This window comes from Panthera onca, chromosome B3 (genome assembly GCF_046562875.1).
Source record: "Panthera onca isolate mPanOnc1 chromosome B3, mPanOnc1 haplotype 2, whole genome shotgun sequence".
Classification (NCBI taxonomy): Eukaryota; Metazoa; Chordata; class Mammalia; order Carnivora; family Felidae; genus Panthera; species Panthera onca.
Window position 1 is genome coordinate 112,864,072 of NC_138344.1, and position 14,720 is coordinate 112,878,791.

The window sequence follows — 14,720 nt, forward strand, 5'->3', positions numbered from 1 at the left end:
CTACAGAATTTGAGAGAAAGAAGAGATCCTTCTGGGCCAGAGCAGTCCTATTTGAGCTAAGTAATGAAGGTTTTTGGCAGAAAGAAAAAAGGCATTGAAGTACTATGAGTACTGAGCACTTCATATAGATCTCATGATTAATCTTCATGATAACGCCATGAAGCAGATACAGTTTTACCTAATCTGTTAGGAACACTGAGGGACAGAGGTCAGATAATTTATCCAACTTCTAGAGCCAGGAAGTAGCAGAGGTGAGATTCAAATTCAGAGGGCAAATTCTGAAGGCAATTAGCTTTTCTTTTGAGAGTCAATCTAGCAACTTCCCCTGAGGTGCACACAGAGCTTTTCAGATCTCTTAACAGAAGCTGAATCTTTGTTACAACTGGAAATGCAGGTAGATCTCATTAGGAATAAAATCTCAGGTAGAATAAGACAGTAGCTAGGTTTTCTACAGTGATCCAGTTAAATCAACCAGAGGGTGGGCCTTCTTCCTTTTAGCTCAGTGTTATCTCTTGAAGTTCATTTATATTGACTTTCTTTTGGTTGTCTATTTGGGAACTGCTTATCAACGTGATCATCATAATGTTTGGCTTTTCTTTTTTCTGTAGTTATCTACATTGCAGCCCTTTTCACTGTTCCTGATTTTTCTGTTCAGTGCTAAAACTAAGGCTATCTGGAAGATTCTAGAAAGGAAGGGAGGAGTGTACATATTGAACAGCTACTGAACATTTTAAAGGAAGGAGGCATCTTTAGGTCACCCTGCTCCATTTACACAATATGATATAAACTATGGTCTTAGACATCAAACTATCTCTGACTTAAGCCAAAATTATCCCTTTCAGAAAAGGAAACTGTCTAGAAAAACTAGATAACCTGTGCTAGATCACAGCTTTCTGGAAAACAAACAAACAGTAAAGTCCACCACTTTTCACACTAGACCATGCTATCCCACAAAAAGTCCCTTTGTGGGGCATGGAGCTTAAAATGTTGTCTCATGCTATACTGACCAAGAAGGATAGCTGTACTTAGTTTCTAAAATGCATAAGCTGCACTTCCCATCTATGTCAAATTCTTTGGTTACTGGGAAGCTGGGCAGCTTTCCAACCACGATTTCATCAGCTATATTCCTACAATGGAGACAGGACAGTTAGCCCATGTACACAGAGTCCCAGGACAAGGAAAGGCAAAAAACACTGATACATGAATGTCATGCTAATAGACAGAAGATAACATGCAAATAAATGTTTATTTAGTGATCTGATAAATGAGATCTTTAATTGGGTTCCCCTGTTACTTTAATGTCTTTAGCAATTTTGACTTTTCCTTTGAGGAAGTAGCACATAATCTTTCTACAAAGCTATAATGCTAATTTTTATCCTTAAAAAGTTAATAGAACTATTCTTTTTTTTTTTCTTTGATTCTTTGAAAGTAATAATTAGATCTCCCTGGTCTTCCTTAAGTATTAAATATTTGTGAGTTGTTACATATAGAACATACCACTTAACTGGATTTCATTCATTGAACAAAAAAGATAAGGTCCTTTTCTGGGCCAGGACTAATATCAAATTTTAGGGAGAGCAATGACCTCTGTCAAACTAGAATGATAAGCAGTCAACAAATTTTGAATCTTTGGAACCTTCCACTTCTCCTTAACTCACTCAAGGTTAATCTTTGGGAACTACAGGCCGAGGACTGTTGGGTCATCCAAATCCAGCCGCGGTCTGGGGCCCTGACTTTGCCCTGAGGACAAAGTGTGAACTGCACTGACATGAGGATATTTGTTACTGGTGATGTTTGCCAAGCAGAGGGCCTCGATTATCATGTTTGTTTCTTGTAGCCTGGCAATTGGTACCATTAGTGGCCACGCCCGACACTGCCCAGACCTTTGTGTGATCTGGGTTGATGCCCATGCTGACATCAATACACCCCTCACCACTTCATCTGGAAATCTCCATGGACAGCCAGTTTCATTTCTCCTCAGAGAACTACAGGACAAGGTCAGTGGGCTGAAATGAGAAGAAAATTGAATTGCTTGCATGGATTATGCTGGGGCTTTGAGGAACTAGTTCAATGCGATTTCTGTGAAGGATGCGCTGATGGTGGTGGTAGAAATATTCAGTATTCCTTCATTTGTTCATCAAAATTATTACGGGCTAGGCAGTCTACTAGATGCTAGGGATATAAAGAGGACCAGGATATGGGCCCTGCTCCGAGGAAGGGTGTGTGTGTGTCATAATCTTGCAAGAAAGGAAAGTGGCATAACTCTAGTGATTGATATACCTATAGCACGAGGACTTCTTGGTTAGAGGTCCCCAGTCCTGCTTCACTCTCAGATCCACTGGTCCAGAGGAAAGTAAAATTATGATTACCTCTCGGTAATATTTTCCTAGGTGGTTTAGAAAACATGGGAGTCCGTATTAGGTATAGACTAGAATCTGTATATCCTTCCCCTCAGTGAGGGACCAAGTTAAAGCAGGATAGTACAAAAGTTATTCATTAGGCAGAATTCCTGTTTTGGCTGTAGGCAACGTAAGATGGCAATTGGGTTTTGTTTCAAGAACCATTCTATAAACAATTCAGTAATGTACAAAGGGGTGAAAAAGGGCTAATCAGCAGTGTTCCTGTTATTTAGGTAAGTTAATGAGAAACCGTGGCTACCTTAGGAGAATTTTTTTTTTATTCCAGGAAATTTGTGTTCTTCAGCTGCCTGCCTTCTGAATCATTTCCACTTCTATCAGTTCTTTCCCAGTGCATGTGTGTCTTGTGCTGCTTTAAGCATATCTTGTAGGTAGGAGGAGAAAGCAGCCTGCATACATTGAGAAGCACACAGTAATTATCTTGGTCAGACCAAGAATCCTTGATGAGTCTTGTCCATTCCTCTTTTGACAGGTACCACAACTCCCAGGATTTTCTTGGATCAAACCTTGTATCTCTTCCCCAAGTATCGTGTATATTGGTCTGAGAGATGTGGACCCTCCTGAACAGTAAGTTGATACATTGGGGTTAAGCTTTGGGCCTGTCTCGGATATTTATGTTCCTTTTGATAGGTTGTTCCTTGCCTTAACCTGTTGTAGGTCACTATAGAGACAGACTCACCCCCAATCCCACCCCAACAAGGATTTGATTAAAAATGCTCTTTAAACTAAGGACTCCTTCCTTTATATCTCATCCAGTTTTATTTTAAAGAATTATGATATCCAGTATTTTTCCATGAGAGACATAGATCGACTTGGTATCCAGAAGGTTATGGAACAGACATTTGATCTGCTAATTGGCAAGTAAGTAACTACAGTGGATGTCTACTTCCAAAGGGAAAAGTCCCAAAGGGAATAGGGCAGACTCCCAATAAACAACACACTTTAGCCCATGTCTTGAGGATAGCAGCTTTTTTTAAAATAAAAGCAAAATATGTACACATACAAAAAAATTCAAATAATTTGGAAAGGGAGAATATGAAACATAGGTCATATTCTTCCTCTGGGATTGGGAGGGGGTTTCCTTGAAGTCATTGCCCAGCTCCTCTGTCTCTCATGAAGTTTTTTTTAAGTCCATTTTTAATTATTATCTTTTGAGATGAGAAGTGTTTGTTCAACTGTTCCATTCTTTCCTAAGCTCACAACTGCTTCATCTGAAAGTCTTATATTGAGCAAATCTTGACAGTATAGCTAGAAAGATGGCAGATGAATGCCAACAGATGCTAATTATAAGGGCATTTGCTCAGTGTGGAGTCTTTATTTCCAGGTGATTAATGGCATACTACCAGGTAGCAATTACATTTCTTAAGCTGTTAAGAAATTTAGTTATCTAGCATATATGTGTTGTATGCTAGTTTCTACTCTTGGAAACCAGGGCGAAACTGAAATTAGAATTGGGAGATAAGATTATAGACCTCAAATCAATTAAGTTCAGCTGCTATTATATGGAGAGACTGAGCAACTGTAACCTAGATCAATCTCCTAGGAAAAGTGAAGAATTCCCTCTATTGACAGTTGTTAATGTGAATGACTCTAATGCCTAGGTTAAGTCAGAAATATAAACTGCAGTTAATCTGTCTGAGGCACACAAATGGCAAAATTATGACATGGCGTGTAGAAAGCTAATATGGTAATACACAGTAACATCCAGAATAGGAAACCTGGAAATCTGCTGTATTAGCAAAGTACCAGGACTAACAGCAACAAAATCAAGGAACTAAGACTGTAGGAAGGATCAATGTCCAAGTACACCCAAATGACTATTCTCTTACCTCTTCCTCTCAAGAAGACAAAGGCCAATCCATCTGAGTTTTGATATTGATGCATTTGACCCTACACTGGCTCCAGCCACAGGAACCCCTGTTGTAGGAGGACTGACCTATCGAGAAGGCATGTATATTACTGAAGAAATACACAATACAGGTAAGAAGTGATCATCCTGTTAACTATGGAAATATGCTGACCTCTAACATGCCAAAAGATTGTCTTCTATTCCATGCCATTACAGATACGATATTTCTTAAACTTTTATAACTGAAAGTCATTTGGTCAGGCTAATAAGGAATAGTCATTTATAGGCATATTTTGACTTGGCTCATAGCAAAATATGCGAAGGTAATACTGAATAACCTGCCAAACTGATATAGTCCTTTGCATCTGAATTGTCTAAAGGCTAAGATTAAAAAGCAAGGCCAAGTAGCTATAATTTTTACCCTGACATTAAAAGTTAGTTCACTTGGAATTAAGAAGGTAGAGTTAAACCTTCTGGAAGATAGTGTAAAGATGGACAATATCTTGGGTCCTTTCATATAGGATAAGCCTTATACTAGAGCGTAATAGTTTATTTTTTAAACTTTTAAAAAAAAATTTTTTTTCTTTTTAACGTTTATTGATTTTTTGAGACAGAGAGAGACAGAGCATGAACAGGGGAGGGTCAGAGAGAGGGAGACACAGAATCTGAAACAGGCTCCAGGCTCTGAGCTGTCAGCACAGGGCCCAACGCGAAGCTCGAACCCACGGACCACGAGATCATGACCTGAGCCGAAGTCGGACGCTTAACCGACTGAGCCACCCAGGCGCCCCTTTTGAACTTTTTTTTAAAGCTTATTTATTTTGAGAGCGATCAAGACAGCTCAAGTGAGGGATGGACAGAGAGAGGAGAGAGAATCCCAAGCAGGCTCTGCACTGCCAGCACAGAACTAACGCAGGGCTCATGACCTGAGCCGAAACCAAGAGTCGGACGCTTAACCTACTAAGCCACCCAGGTGCCCCTATTTATATTTTAAAGTTTAATTATTTGAGAGAGGGAGGGAGGGGTGGAGAGAGAGAATACCAAGCAGGCTCCACACTGTCAGTGCAGAACCTGATGTGGGGCTCAATCTCAAAAGTGTGAGATCACAGCATGAGCCAAAATCACGACTTGGAGGCTCAACTGAGCCACCCAGATCCCCCTATTTCTAATAGCTCAAACCCTCTGGATTACTTCTGGGCTACACCAAAGTTTCCGGTTTAGTCAGTGGAAATCAGAGACACAAATCATCAGAGACCCAGATGCTTACACAGGAACTGTTGGAAATGCTGCAGTAACATGCCTGCTCATTTCAGTTTTGCATTGAACTACACATTGCTAATAAAGGACTGTAGACTGAACAAATGTAATGGCACCGAGCAGGTCATGTACTATACTATAGTATCTATAAATCAGTAGGTATATACACCCATGTTTCCAGGCTTCATGGCCACCCTAAGTGGTCTAAGTATACTGATACTTGTATTTTCCAATACTAGTCTGTTCAAATGACTTGAAGAGGTAGATTAACTTCACCCAGAATAACAACAAAAAAGTTTACCTCAAAGAAGTGGGCCTGTGTGTTGGGGATGGGGAGTAGAAGGCATGTCTGGGTAGGTTCTTCGGGTTTACTCTTCCCTTCTCAAACCCTTTAGTACAAGTTCTTCAGCCCTCACAGAAGGTAACAAGTCCAGATTAAAGTATGGCCAAGTCTTCCCTTGACTAAGCACAAGATACTGGGTCAGTACGATGGGAGACCTAAACATCTTGTCAAACATCATACCCGCCCTTAACCTGTAGGGGTGAGACTAAGATCTGCCCTAATAACTATACTTCAGGGCATGTGATGCCTTAAGAGATAAAACGTCATTCAAAAGTGGGGAACAGCTCAAAAGATCTCTTCATACAACTACATACAGACATCTGGAAGGTTCCTAGTAATACTGGACATGGCACATGTTTTCCCAACAAGTAGGCTGAAAAATCCTACCTCCTCCCCACAGGCTCTTTCCTCATCTCATACAGAAAACCTGACAGCTATGCCTATTCTGTTAGTTGAAGAGGGATGATTGATTTTAATCTTACTCTCGTATACAGTGTTTGAACTTCATGCCCAAGAAGATGAGGTAGGTATAAGGGGTTCCTTGACCGTAGGTAATTTTAATAGTAGAAAATTACTTTTTACCTTGGCCTGTTCTATCTAGTAGGACGACCCTCAATGAAAGGAGCAGCTAGGGAATCTTCTAAGGTTTTGTCATGCTTTGTTCTTTCAGGATTGCTGTCAGCACTGGATCTTGTTGAAGTCAATCCTCAGCTGGCTGCTTCAGAGGAAGAGGCCAAGGCTACCGCAGGCCTGGCAGTGGATGTGATTGCTTCAAGTTTTGGTCAGACAAGGGAGGGAGGGCACATTGTCTATGACCAACTTCCTACTCCCAGTTCACCGGATGAATCAGAAAGTGAAGAACGTGTGAGAATTTAGGAACTTTGTGTGCTGACACGTTTGTCATGATGGGCATTCCAGAATTATGAGGCATCTGAGGGCACATATACTAAATGGTTGTCTGGGTCAATATTGCCTTAATGAGAACATTTGCGCATTCTCACAATTGTAAAGTTTCCTTTCCCTCTCCATTTTGGTGACCAATACTACTGTAAATTTGTGGGGGTTTTTTTGTTTTTGCAGTTCACAGGCTATTAATATGCTGGAGTACTATGTAAATTTAAAGGAGTCATAAACAGCATTTATTACCTTGGTATATCATACTGGTCTTGTTGCTGTTCCTTCACAGTAAAGTGGTTTTCCGTCTTCCCTCCCTTCTCCCAGTCTAGCTACACAGTGCATCCTTGAACCATTACCTTACAGCAGCACTCCGCTTATTCCCCATCCCTAACACCATTCATTCACAGGGTCAAAGTTCTGGTCCGCAAACCCTTCCCTCTAGGAAGTTCAATGCTTATGAAAGAATTTGTAATAAACCAGACCCCCTAGGATGGCCAGCTCCAGTAAGATGACGATGGAAAGTAGCAGCTTGTTGGTTGTCACTCTACAAAGAGAAGCAAAGCAGGGAACAGTCAGAAGCCTGGATGTCCTTATTTCTGTCCATTTGTAATACTGAGGAGTTTGACCCTCAGGCTGAGGCTAGATACTGTGAGACAGATTGAAATTTTGTTTGATCACATAGCCACTGAAGTTAGTGTATATATAAGGTTCTTTCAAGTGACATCTTGAAAGCTTTTTTCAACTGTAATTTAGGGATAACACTACCTCACGGAAATGTTGAAAATTGTGACAACAGATACCAAAGCATAAAAATGGTTTCTTGATTCTAAAATGTTTTCAAATAGTAGTTACTTTCTCACTTTAAGAATAGCTTTCCTAGAGGCATCTGGCTGGCTCAGTAGGAAAAAGATGTGACTCTTGATCTTGGGGTTTTGAGTTCAAGCCCCATGTTGGGTATAGAGACTACTTAAATAAAACTTTAAAGGCTTTTCTAGGAGAGCTAGTGTTTATTAAATATGAAAGATGTCTTTTTTTTTTTTTTTTTTGAGTAGGCTCAATGTCCAATATGGGGCTTGAACTCATGACCCTGAGATCAAGCGTCAGATGCTCTACCAACTGAGCCAGCCAGGCACCCTGAAAAATTATTTCTGAAATCAGGTTGAATATTTCAAAATAGCAGAAATATAATACCACTATCTAACTACTCTCTTCCTCCATCAACCCAAAAGGATACCTTTATAAAAGCAGTAAACTTTTTGAAGCCGTTATATTATCTTTTGTTAACACAAAGAATTCAATCTCTGGTTCTTCAAGGCAACTCTAATTGAAGGTTTCCTCTGGTTTGACAAGACATTTACCACTGTTTAGGAAAATCTCACTCTACTAGTTCCCTGGCTAGGTTGTAGTTTTGTTTAGTGCACTAGGGTTTGTTTTTTTTTAAGTCAACTTCTTGCTAACAGGACAGAAGGCTCTACTAAGCAGTAGCTGTAAAAACAGTTTTCTCACCAAGTTTATACAACTATATTTCAAGGAACATGAAGCTGTATTACTCCCATGTGCTCTCAAGAATGTAAACTGGGATTAATAGTGGACAAATTTTTGACTGCACCAAGTCAAAGCAGCATATAATTTTAACAAAGAATTTTGTCCTGGGATATTTATACAAGATAATACTTTATTCTTTCTGCTTTATCAGGACCTTTGCAAGTCACTGTTTAATGTCTTAGAGGTAGGAGAAATTTTGTGACTTTTTAAAACTTACTTTCTGGACATTGAACGGAGAATCTTTCGACTTTTGCTCAAGTTTTCACTTGTGTTTACCAGCTGAGAAGAGAAAATAGCAATTATTTCCCCCTTTTAAAAGTAGATACCGTAAAACCCGAACATTCCTAAACTGACAGTGGGCATTAAAGGGTGTGTGCTGAAAAACCCCATCAAACCAATCTGAATGATGGCCTCTGAGTACAAGTAGAAGGAACTGGCAAGGATAAGATACCTTAGTACTCAACAAGCAGGCTTAGGAATTATTATGTCCCAAGGTTATTGTGGGGGACTCCTGGGGCCAAGCTAATCCTTCACCTTGGCTACTCAAGACAGAAAAAAGCTTCAAGTGTGCCTCACCAGTAACTGTGAAGCAACTTAAGATTTTAATTTCATCAACCAAATTCCAGGAGGGCCTCTTGGGTTAGTATTTGTTTTTGTAGGCTGGTCAATTACCACTTTTGGGATCTGATTCATTTTTTCTTTACCACTTTTACAGATGCACTGAATTGTGAAAGGAATTAATCTTTTAAAAGCCTTTAAAAAAATCATTTCCTTTTGGTTGCCTGTTGATAATCAAGATAGCTGGGGGATATTTTAACAGATGCCACCTACCATCTGTTCCCATTCCCCAGTGGCCATGGTAAGTTGATCTCAGCTCATTCCACAGCTTTTAAATTCAACCAATCCACCTGCTTTTTTCAAAAGTCAAAAACCATACAATATGTAAGCAAGTTGTCTTCTCCACAGTTTACCTTGAAATCAGTAGTTGTGAATTTTCACTGAGGATGGAAAGGCATTATTCTGATTTACTTTAAAAATGGGGATAATTGCAGCTATTAAGATATGAGACAATCCCCACACTAAGCTAATATTTTCCATCCAAGCCTTGCCCACAGTATCTATTCTTCAATTTGGATGTGCCTTTTAACGTTAAGGATATAACATTCTACTGGCAAAGCTGCACTATTTTTTAAATTTCTGTGCAGGTATATGGAAAGGGAGAAATGAGTTTTTCAGAACCTCTTAAGAGTGATAGAGACTCCACTGATACAGGCATTTGGCCTAAGTTGTTTCTGTTTTCTTCCCACAATGATCCAGCTTACCTTGGGTAACAGGAAAGAGTCATAGTCTAGGACTGACCCCCTCTATAAATTGTTAGTGGTACTATTTTATGACATGTGGAAAACAGCCTTGGCTCTAAATGAGAAAAAAAACCCAAAAGCCTAGGATCTTTTAAGTAGATGACGCTTTCATAAGAACGGGATAATATCCTACTAGATGTATGAGAAAAATCTCAGGTTGGTAATACAGGAATTAATAAAAGGATGGAGTGGCTACAGTCTTAGATTTAGTTGACAATCTTCCATAAATACAGAAATTGGGTTTCTTCTGTCTCCGCCCTGGCCCCTCCAATGACCTCTACATCTGAGGGGTAAAAAACTTTCAAGAGAACTCTCTCAACCAAGAAAATTAAAAATTGAGAAAAGCTGAAGTGCTTAAAAGGTCCTGACCCTGAATTCAGAACTGCTATAACTTCCGGCAGTGGTAAGGCATCAGGATATAAAGGGCCCACCTACTTTGCCCCATCCACTCAGACTTACCCTACTCTTGGTACGCTCCAACTGATCACGTTGCTCACCCAGCTCTTCTATGATTTCTGAGCCAATCTGGTCAGTCTCTGTGGCAATCCGATGAGAACGCTCAATACTCTGGGTGGCCCGGTTCAGGCTGTCAGTGCCTTGCAGAAGCAATGCCCTTTGAGACTGTAGCCGATTCTGACCAGAAAATGGAACGGAAATATTAAACATCTCCCATCATAAATTCATTGCCAGCACATTCCTTATGACCCTTCTGATGTAAGAAGGGATATAGTGTGTGCAATGTTTACTTATTTTGAGAGACAGTGTGTGGGGGAGGGGCGGAGAGAGAGTGGGGGAGAGAATCTCAAGCAAACTCCATGCTGTCAGTGCAGAGCCCAAAGTGGGGCTGGCTTGATCCCAGGAACAATGAGATCATGACCTGAGCCGAAATCAAGAGTTGGACACTAGGGGTGCCTGGGTGGCTCAGTCAGTTAAGTGTCCAACTTCGGCTCAGGTCCTGATCTCATGGTTCGTGGGTTCAAGCCCCGTGTGAAGCTCTGTGCTGACAGCTCAAAGCTTGGAGCCTGCTTCCGATTCTGTCTCTCCCTCTCTCTCTGCCCTTCCCCGCCTGCAGTCTGCCTCTCTCTCAAAAAATAAACATTAAAAAATATCTTTTTAAATAAAGTCAGACACTCAACTGACTTGAGCGACCCGGGTGCCCCTCATTACTTTTAAGATTATATTCAAGGTCAGATGAAAGCACCTGGAATCCAATACAAGATGACATACCTTTCACTCCACTGGTTTTATACTTATGTGATGCAAGAAAAGGAGGTTAAAAACAGAGCATTTCCCCTGTGTTTGTGATGAGGTTGCAATGATTTCATGTACTTTCTGGACTAACAATTTATGAGAGGCAGTGGCCCAGATGTGGGGTGCAGGAGCTATCTGAATATGGGTATAGCCTGTAACTTTTGACAGGACAACAAACCAACTAAATTCCATAGCCTTAGAAATAGATTAATTCACTGAAGATTCCCACCTGACTGGTACTGAGGACGGATGCACCATGAATAAGCTATTCATTTTTAGTACATTCAGACTTCAAAATGATTTGTGACACTACTACATTTTGGAAAACATTTAACTGGTTACAATCCTGGTAAGCCCCAAAAGAATTTCACCTCAGCCATACAAAACATAAACTCTTAAGTTGCCCACACTGGTGACTACTCTCAGAGAAGGAGGTATCTGGGGCCAAGTAAGCTGCCCTAATTTCCCTAGTGCCCTAATTTCCTAAATCTCTGCCAAAGTTTTACTCCACCTATAATCCCAAGCACCGAAGGCATGATGACAGAAGTAGCCATTGTCAGCCAGAATTAACCACCGACAAATAGGAACAGTTAAGTTCTTAGCTATTAAAGCACTTATACATGCACCACTCAGAAATGGGCCGGTTCACAGGGCCTATTACTGATGCCACCATCAGGGAGCCAAAATATTGGGTTTCTAGATGAGAAGTTTTCATATGTGGCATACAGGCCAGTGGATGATGGAACCACTGAATGTCACTGAAATAAATCCCAGTTAATTCAGCTCAAAAGAAGCAGGAATAAGGAATAAGGCTTTTTTTTTTTTTTTTAATGAAAGATGGATATTTTTAACTGATTAGATCGAAGAGAAGGAAAAGACAGTAAGATCACATAAATCAACTCGAGGTCTGGAACAGTAATTCCAATGAAGGTGGTATGTATATCTAAATTGTTTTTATGACTCTGAAACTAGTAATTTTAAAGCAAATTATTATTTGGCTTTATCTCGCCCCTCCTTTTTTTGTTGGTTTATTTTTGGTAACAAATGACCAAAGTCACTTTATACCTCTCATTTCACTTTAACAAGCTTCACCTATCTGCCTTTTCCCAGTCTCCCTTTACAAGTGAATTTTGAAAAGTTTATATCATTTTCAAATACTCCAGTTTGACACCAGTAAATGTCAGGCCAGTATCGTCTGAACTCTTCAACTATAGTCAGGATGCATCATCAAACAGGATTCTTCTACACACATGTAGTCTGCACTTACAGGCCCCGCCATTTCTTTCCCATGCTCCTGGCCAGGCCACCTGCCAGGCCATTTCTACTTTGCACAGTGGAGTATAATTCCAAATGCAACACATTACATTTAGTCTTTGTAAACTTTTACTCCTTTAACTTCTCTAGATAGTTTCAGAATATAGATTTTCAATTCTGTCAGTCTAATTTGATAAATCAGAATACTAGGGTCTAGAGAGGCAGTCTGGCTTACTTTCTGTTACAACTGAGTAAGCTGTGAGCCCCTTCCTGAAAGCGTGGGCTATCCTGATAAAAACCTAACTGAATTTTTTGAGCATATCTGAAAAAACTGGATTTATGGGTCAGAATACAAAGTCCAGATACAATAAGAATAGGGAACTCTTGTATTCCTCCACTATATATCAAGCACTGTTTTATTAAAGATACAAAGAAATCTAAGCATGGTTGGGAAAGATCTGCATTAAATAACAGGAGAGGTGAGGGGCACCCGGGTGGCTCAGTTGGTTAAGCATCCGACTTCAGCTCAGGTCATGATCTCACAGTCTGTGAGTTCAAGCCCTGCGTCGGGCCCTGTGCTGACAGCTCAGAGCCTGGAGCCTGCTTCAGATTCTGTGTCTCCCTCTCTCTCTGCCCCTCCCTGCTCATGCTCTGTCTCTCTCACTGTCAAAAATGAATAAATGTTAAAAAAAAAAAAATTTAACAACAACAACAAAAAAATACAGGAGAGGTGGTTACCCCAAGGCGGGAGGGGAACTGGATGCAGGAAAGAGGATAAGGTGAGAAGAATAAGAGTTCAATAAATACTGATAACATAAACTGTACTCTACGACATGGTTAATTTTTGTGCCACAGGCACTTAAGGAGATAAAAAAAAAAACAAAAAACAGCGAAGGCTTACCATATGCTCATTCTCTACAGTGTATGTGCCATATTTCATGTCTCCTCGGCCCCCAGGTGTGGCTGTCAAAGGTGTGCTTCTCACTTCCCGATGGAGTTTAGCAAGGTCCTTCCGGTAGGTTCGAAGCTTAGACATCATAGGGTTACGGAAAGACAGAGGTGCATAACGTAGTTCCTCTTCCATCTCTGCCAGCTGGGAAGGCAGAAAGTGAGTAGATAGCCTGGTTCTTTTCTCTCTCATCTGGGCACATGCCTAGTATGGACTAATCAAACCACAGACAACTGCAAATAAGTATTCAACCATATGTTCCATGAGGGCAGGGACCACATGTGATCTGTTCACCTCATTACTCTGAGTGCCTGGCACAGTGCCTAGCATGCATAGAACAGGCATTCAAGAAATATGTGATGAATGAGTGAAAAAAACTAACAAGCACTTTATATCTGACTAAACATTTTTATATGTATTATCTCATTTAATCTTCCCTGTCCTCAATAAGGTAGTAAATACTACTTCTATTTCATATGTAAGAATTGAAGAAATGTACTCAAGATAACACAATAAGGGAAGTCAGGATTCAAAAATCTTCAAATTGCCTTTCCAGTATACCAAATTCTTAAGCTGTTATAGTTCAAGTACTCTCATGAAACACTTTGAAATCTACTGTACTAAAAATGATAGGGGTCTGGCATGAGGTTTCTTCCTTCCTCTTCTTTTGGAAAATCAATTGTTTGTCTCCATGTCCTATATAACCAGGGGTCCACATGAGATCTCCATTTTATTGGGTAAGTAAAATATAACACTCAGACATGTTCACAAGAGCCATAAATTATTTTCATCTGCCTGGGATGGCCAAAGTTGGATTGGTTGATTTTGCTAAGTTCAGAGAAAAGTATCTAAGCACCAAACAAATAAATTGGTATTAACTGAAAGATGTTTAACATTCTACAAAGATATTAACCAAAAAAAGAAGATTGATTCTATAACTGGTATCCTGCAGATGCCCAGATTTACACAGGTATTAAGAAGAGTTTCTAGTATGTCCATTGTGAAGGACATAGTTTCCACAGTTTCCACAATCTGGTGGCCTGACTTTATCCATTCATCCATCGGTGGACATTTGGGCTCTTTCCATACTTTGGCTATTGGAACCTGGATTTTAACCCCAAATTCCTGAAAGGGTTTGATGAAGCTAGAGGATAAGGATATGGAGAGAGAGGGACACTACTTCTAAAAAATAAGGTTTTGTTTTGTTTTTAAAGAAAAGCCATAGATTAAGAGAGAAGCAGTCGTTAAATTGCTCGGCAGCCTGGACCGACATTTGACCAGCCCATTTTGGGTCCTGATTGGAAACCTGTCCAGTCCATGCATGCCCTGCCCAAGGAACCAAATCCAGCCACTATGCTTGTTTGTTTGCTTTCTCTTTCTCTCATTTAATTAATTTATTTTTATTATTTCAGCTTTTATTAATAAAACTAAACTCAAGGCAACTGCTTGGTTCTTGCATTTGATCTGACCATATACCAGACAAGTGGTTCTTTATGAGGACTTAGGGGAGAAACGTCAATATACAGACAGGTTCCATCAAAACTGGGATGTTGCAATATCTAATAAAGTTAGGTAAATGAAATTAAAGAGAACATAT

The 14,720-nt window shown here is 40.0% G+C and overlaps 2 protein-coding genes across 2 annotated transcripts in view; one reads left to right on the plus strand and one right to left on the minus strand.

Moving 5' to 3' along the window:
* ARG2 (arginase 2) overlaps positions 1-7,024 on the plus strand; it is a 31,262-nt gene extending 24,238 nt beyond the window's left edge. Inside the window, exons 4-8 of the mRNA XM_078448102.2 lie at positions 1,838-1,997; positions 2,890-2,984; positions 3,174-3,278; positions 4,261-4,397; positions 6,537-7,024. Coding sequence (XP_078304228.1) covers positions 1,838-1,997; positions 2,890-2,984; positions 3,174-3,278; positions 4,261-4,397; positions 6,537-6,742 — 703 coding nt within the window. The 3' untranslated portion in view covers positions 6,743-7,024. The remainder of the gene's footprint in view (positions 1-1,837; positions 1,998-2,889; positions 2,985-3,173; positions 3,279-4,260; positions 4,398-6,536) is intronic.
* Positions 6,979-14,720, minus strand: part of VTI1B (vesicle transport through interaction with t-SNAREs 1B) — a 30,519-nt gene continuing 22,777 nt past the window's right edge. Inside the window, exons 3-6 of the mRNA XM_060620118.3 lie at positions 13,076-13,267; positions 10,129-10,302; positions 8,526-8,587; positions 6,979-7,307 (exon numbers count right to left, since the gene is read on the minus strand). Coding sequence (XP_060476101.1) covers positions 7,211-7,307; positions 8,526-8,587; positions 10,129-10,302; positions 13,076-13,267 — 525 coding nt within the window. The 3' untranslated portion in view covers positions 6,979-7,210. The remainder of the gene's footprint in view (positions 7,308-8,525; positions 8,588-10,128; positions 10,303-13,075; positions 13,268-14,720) is intronic.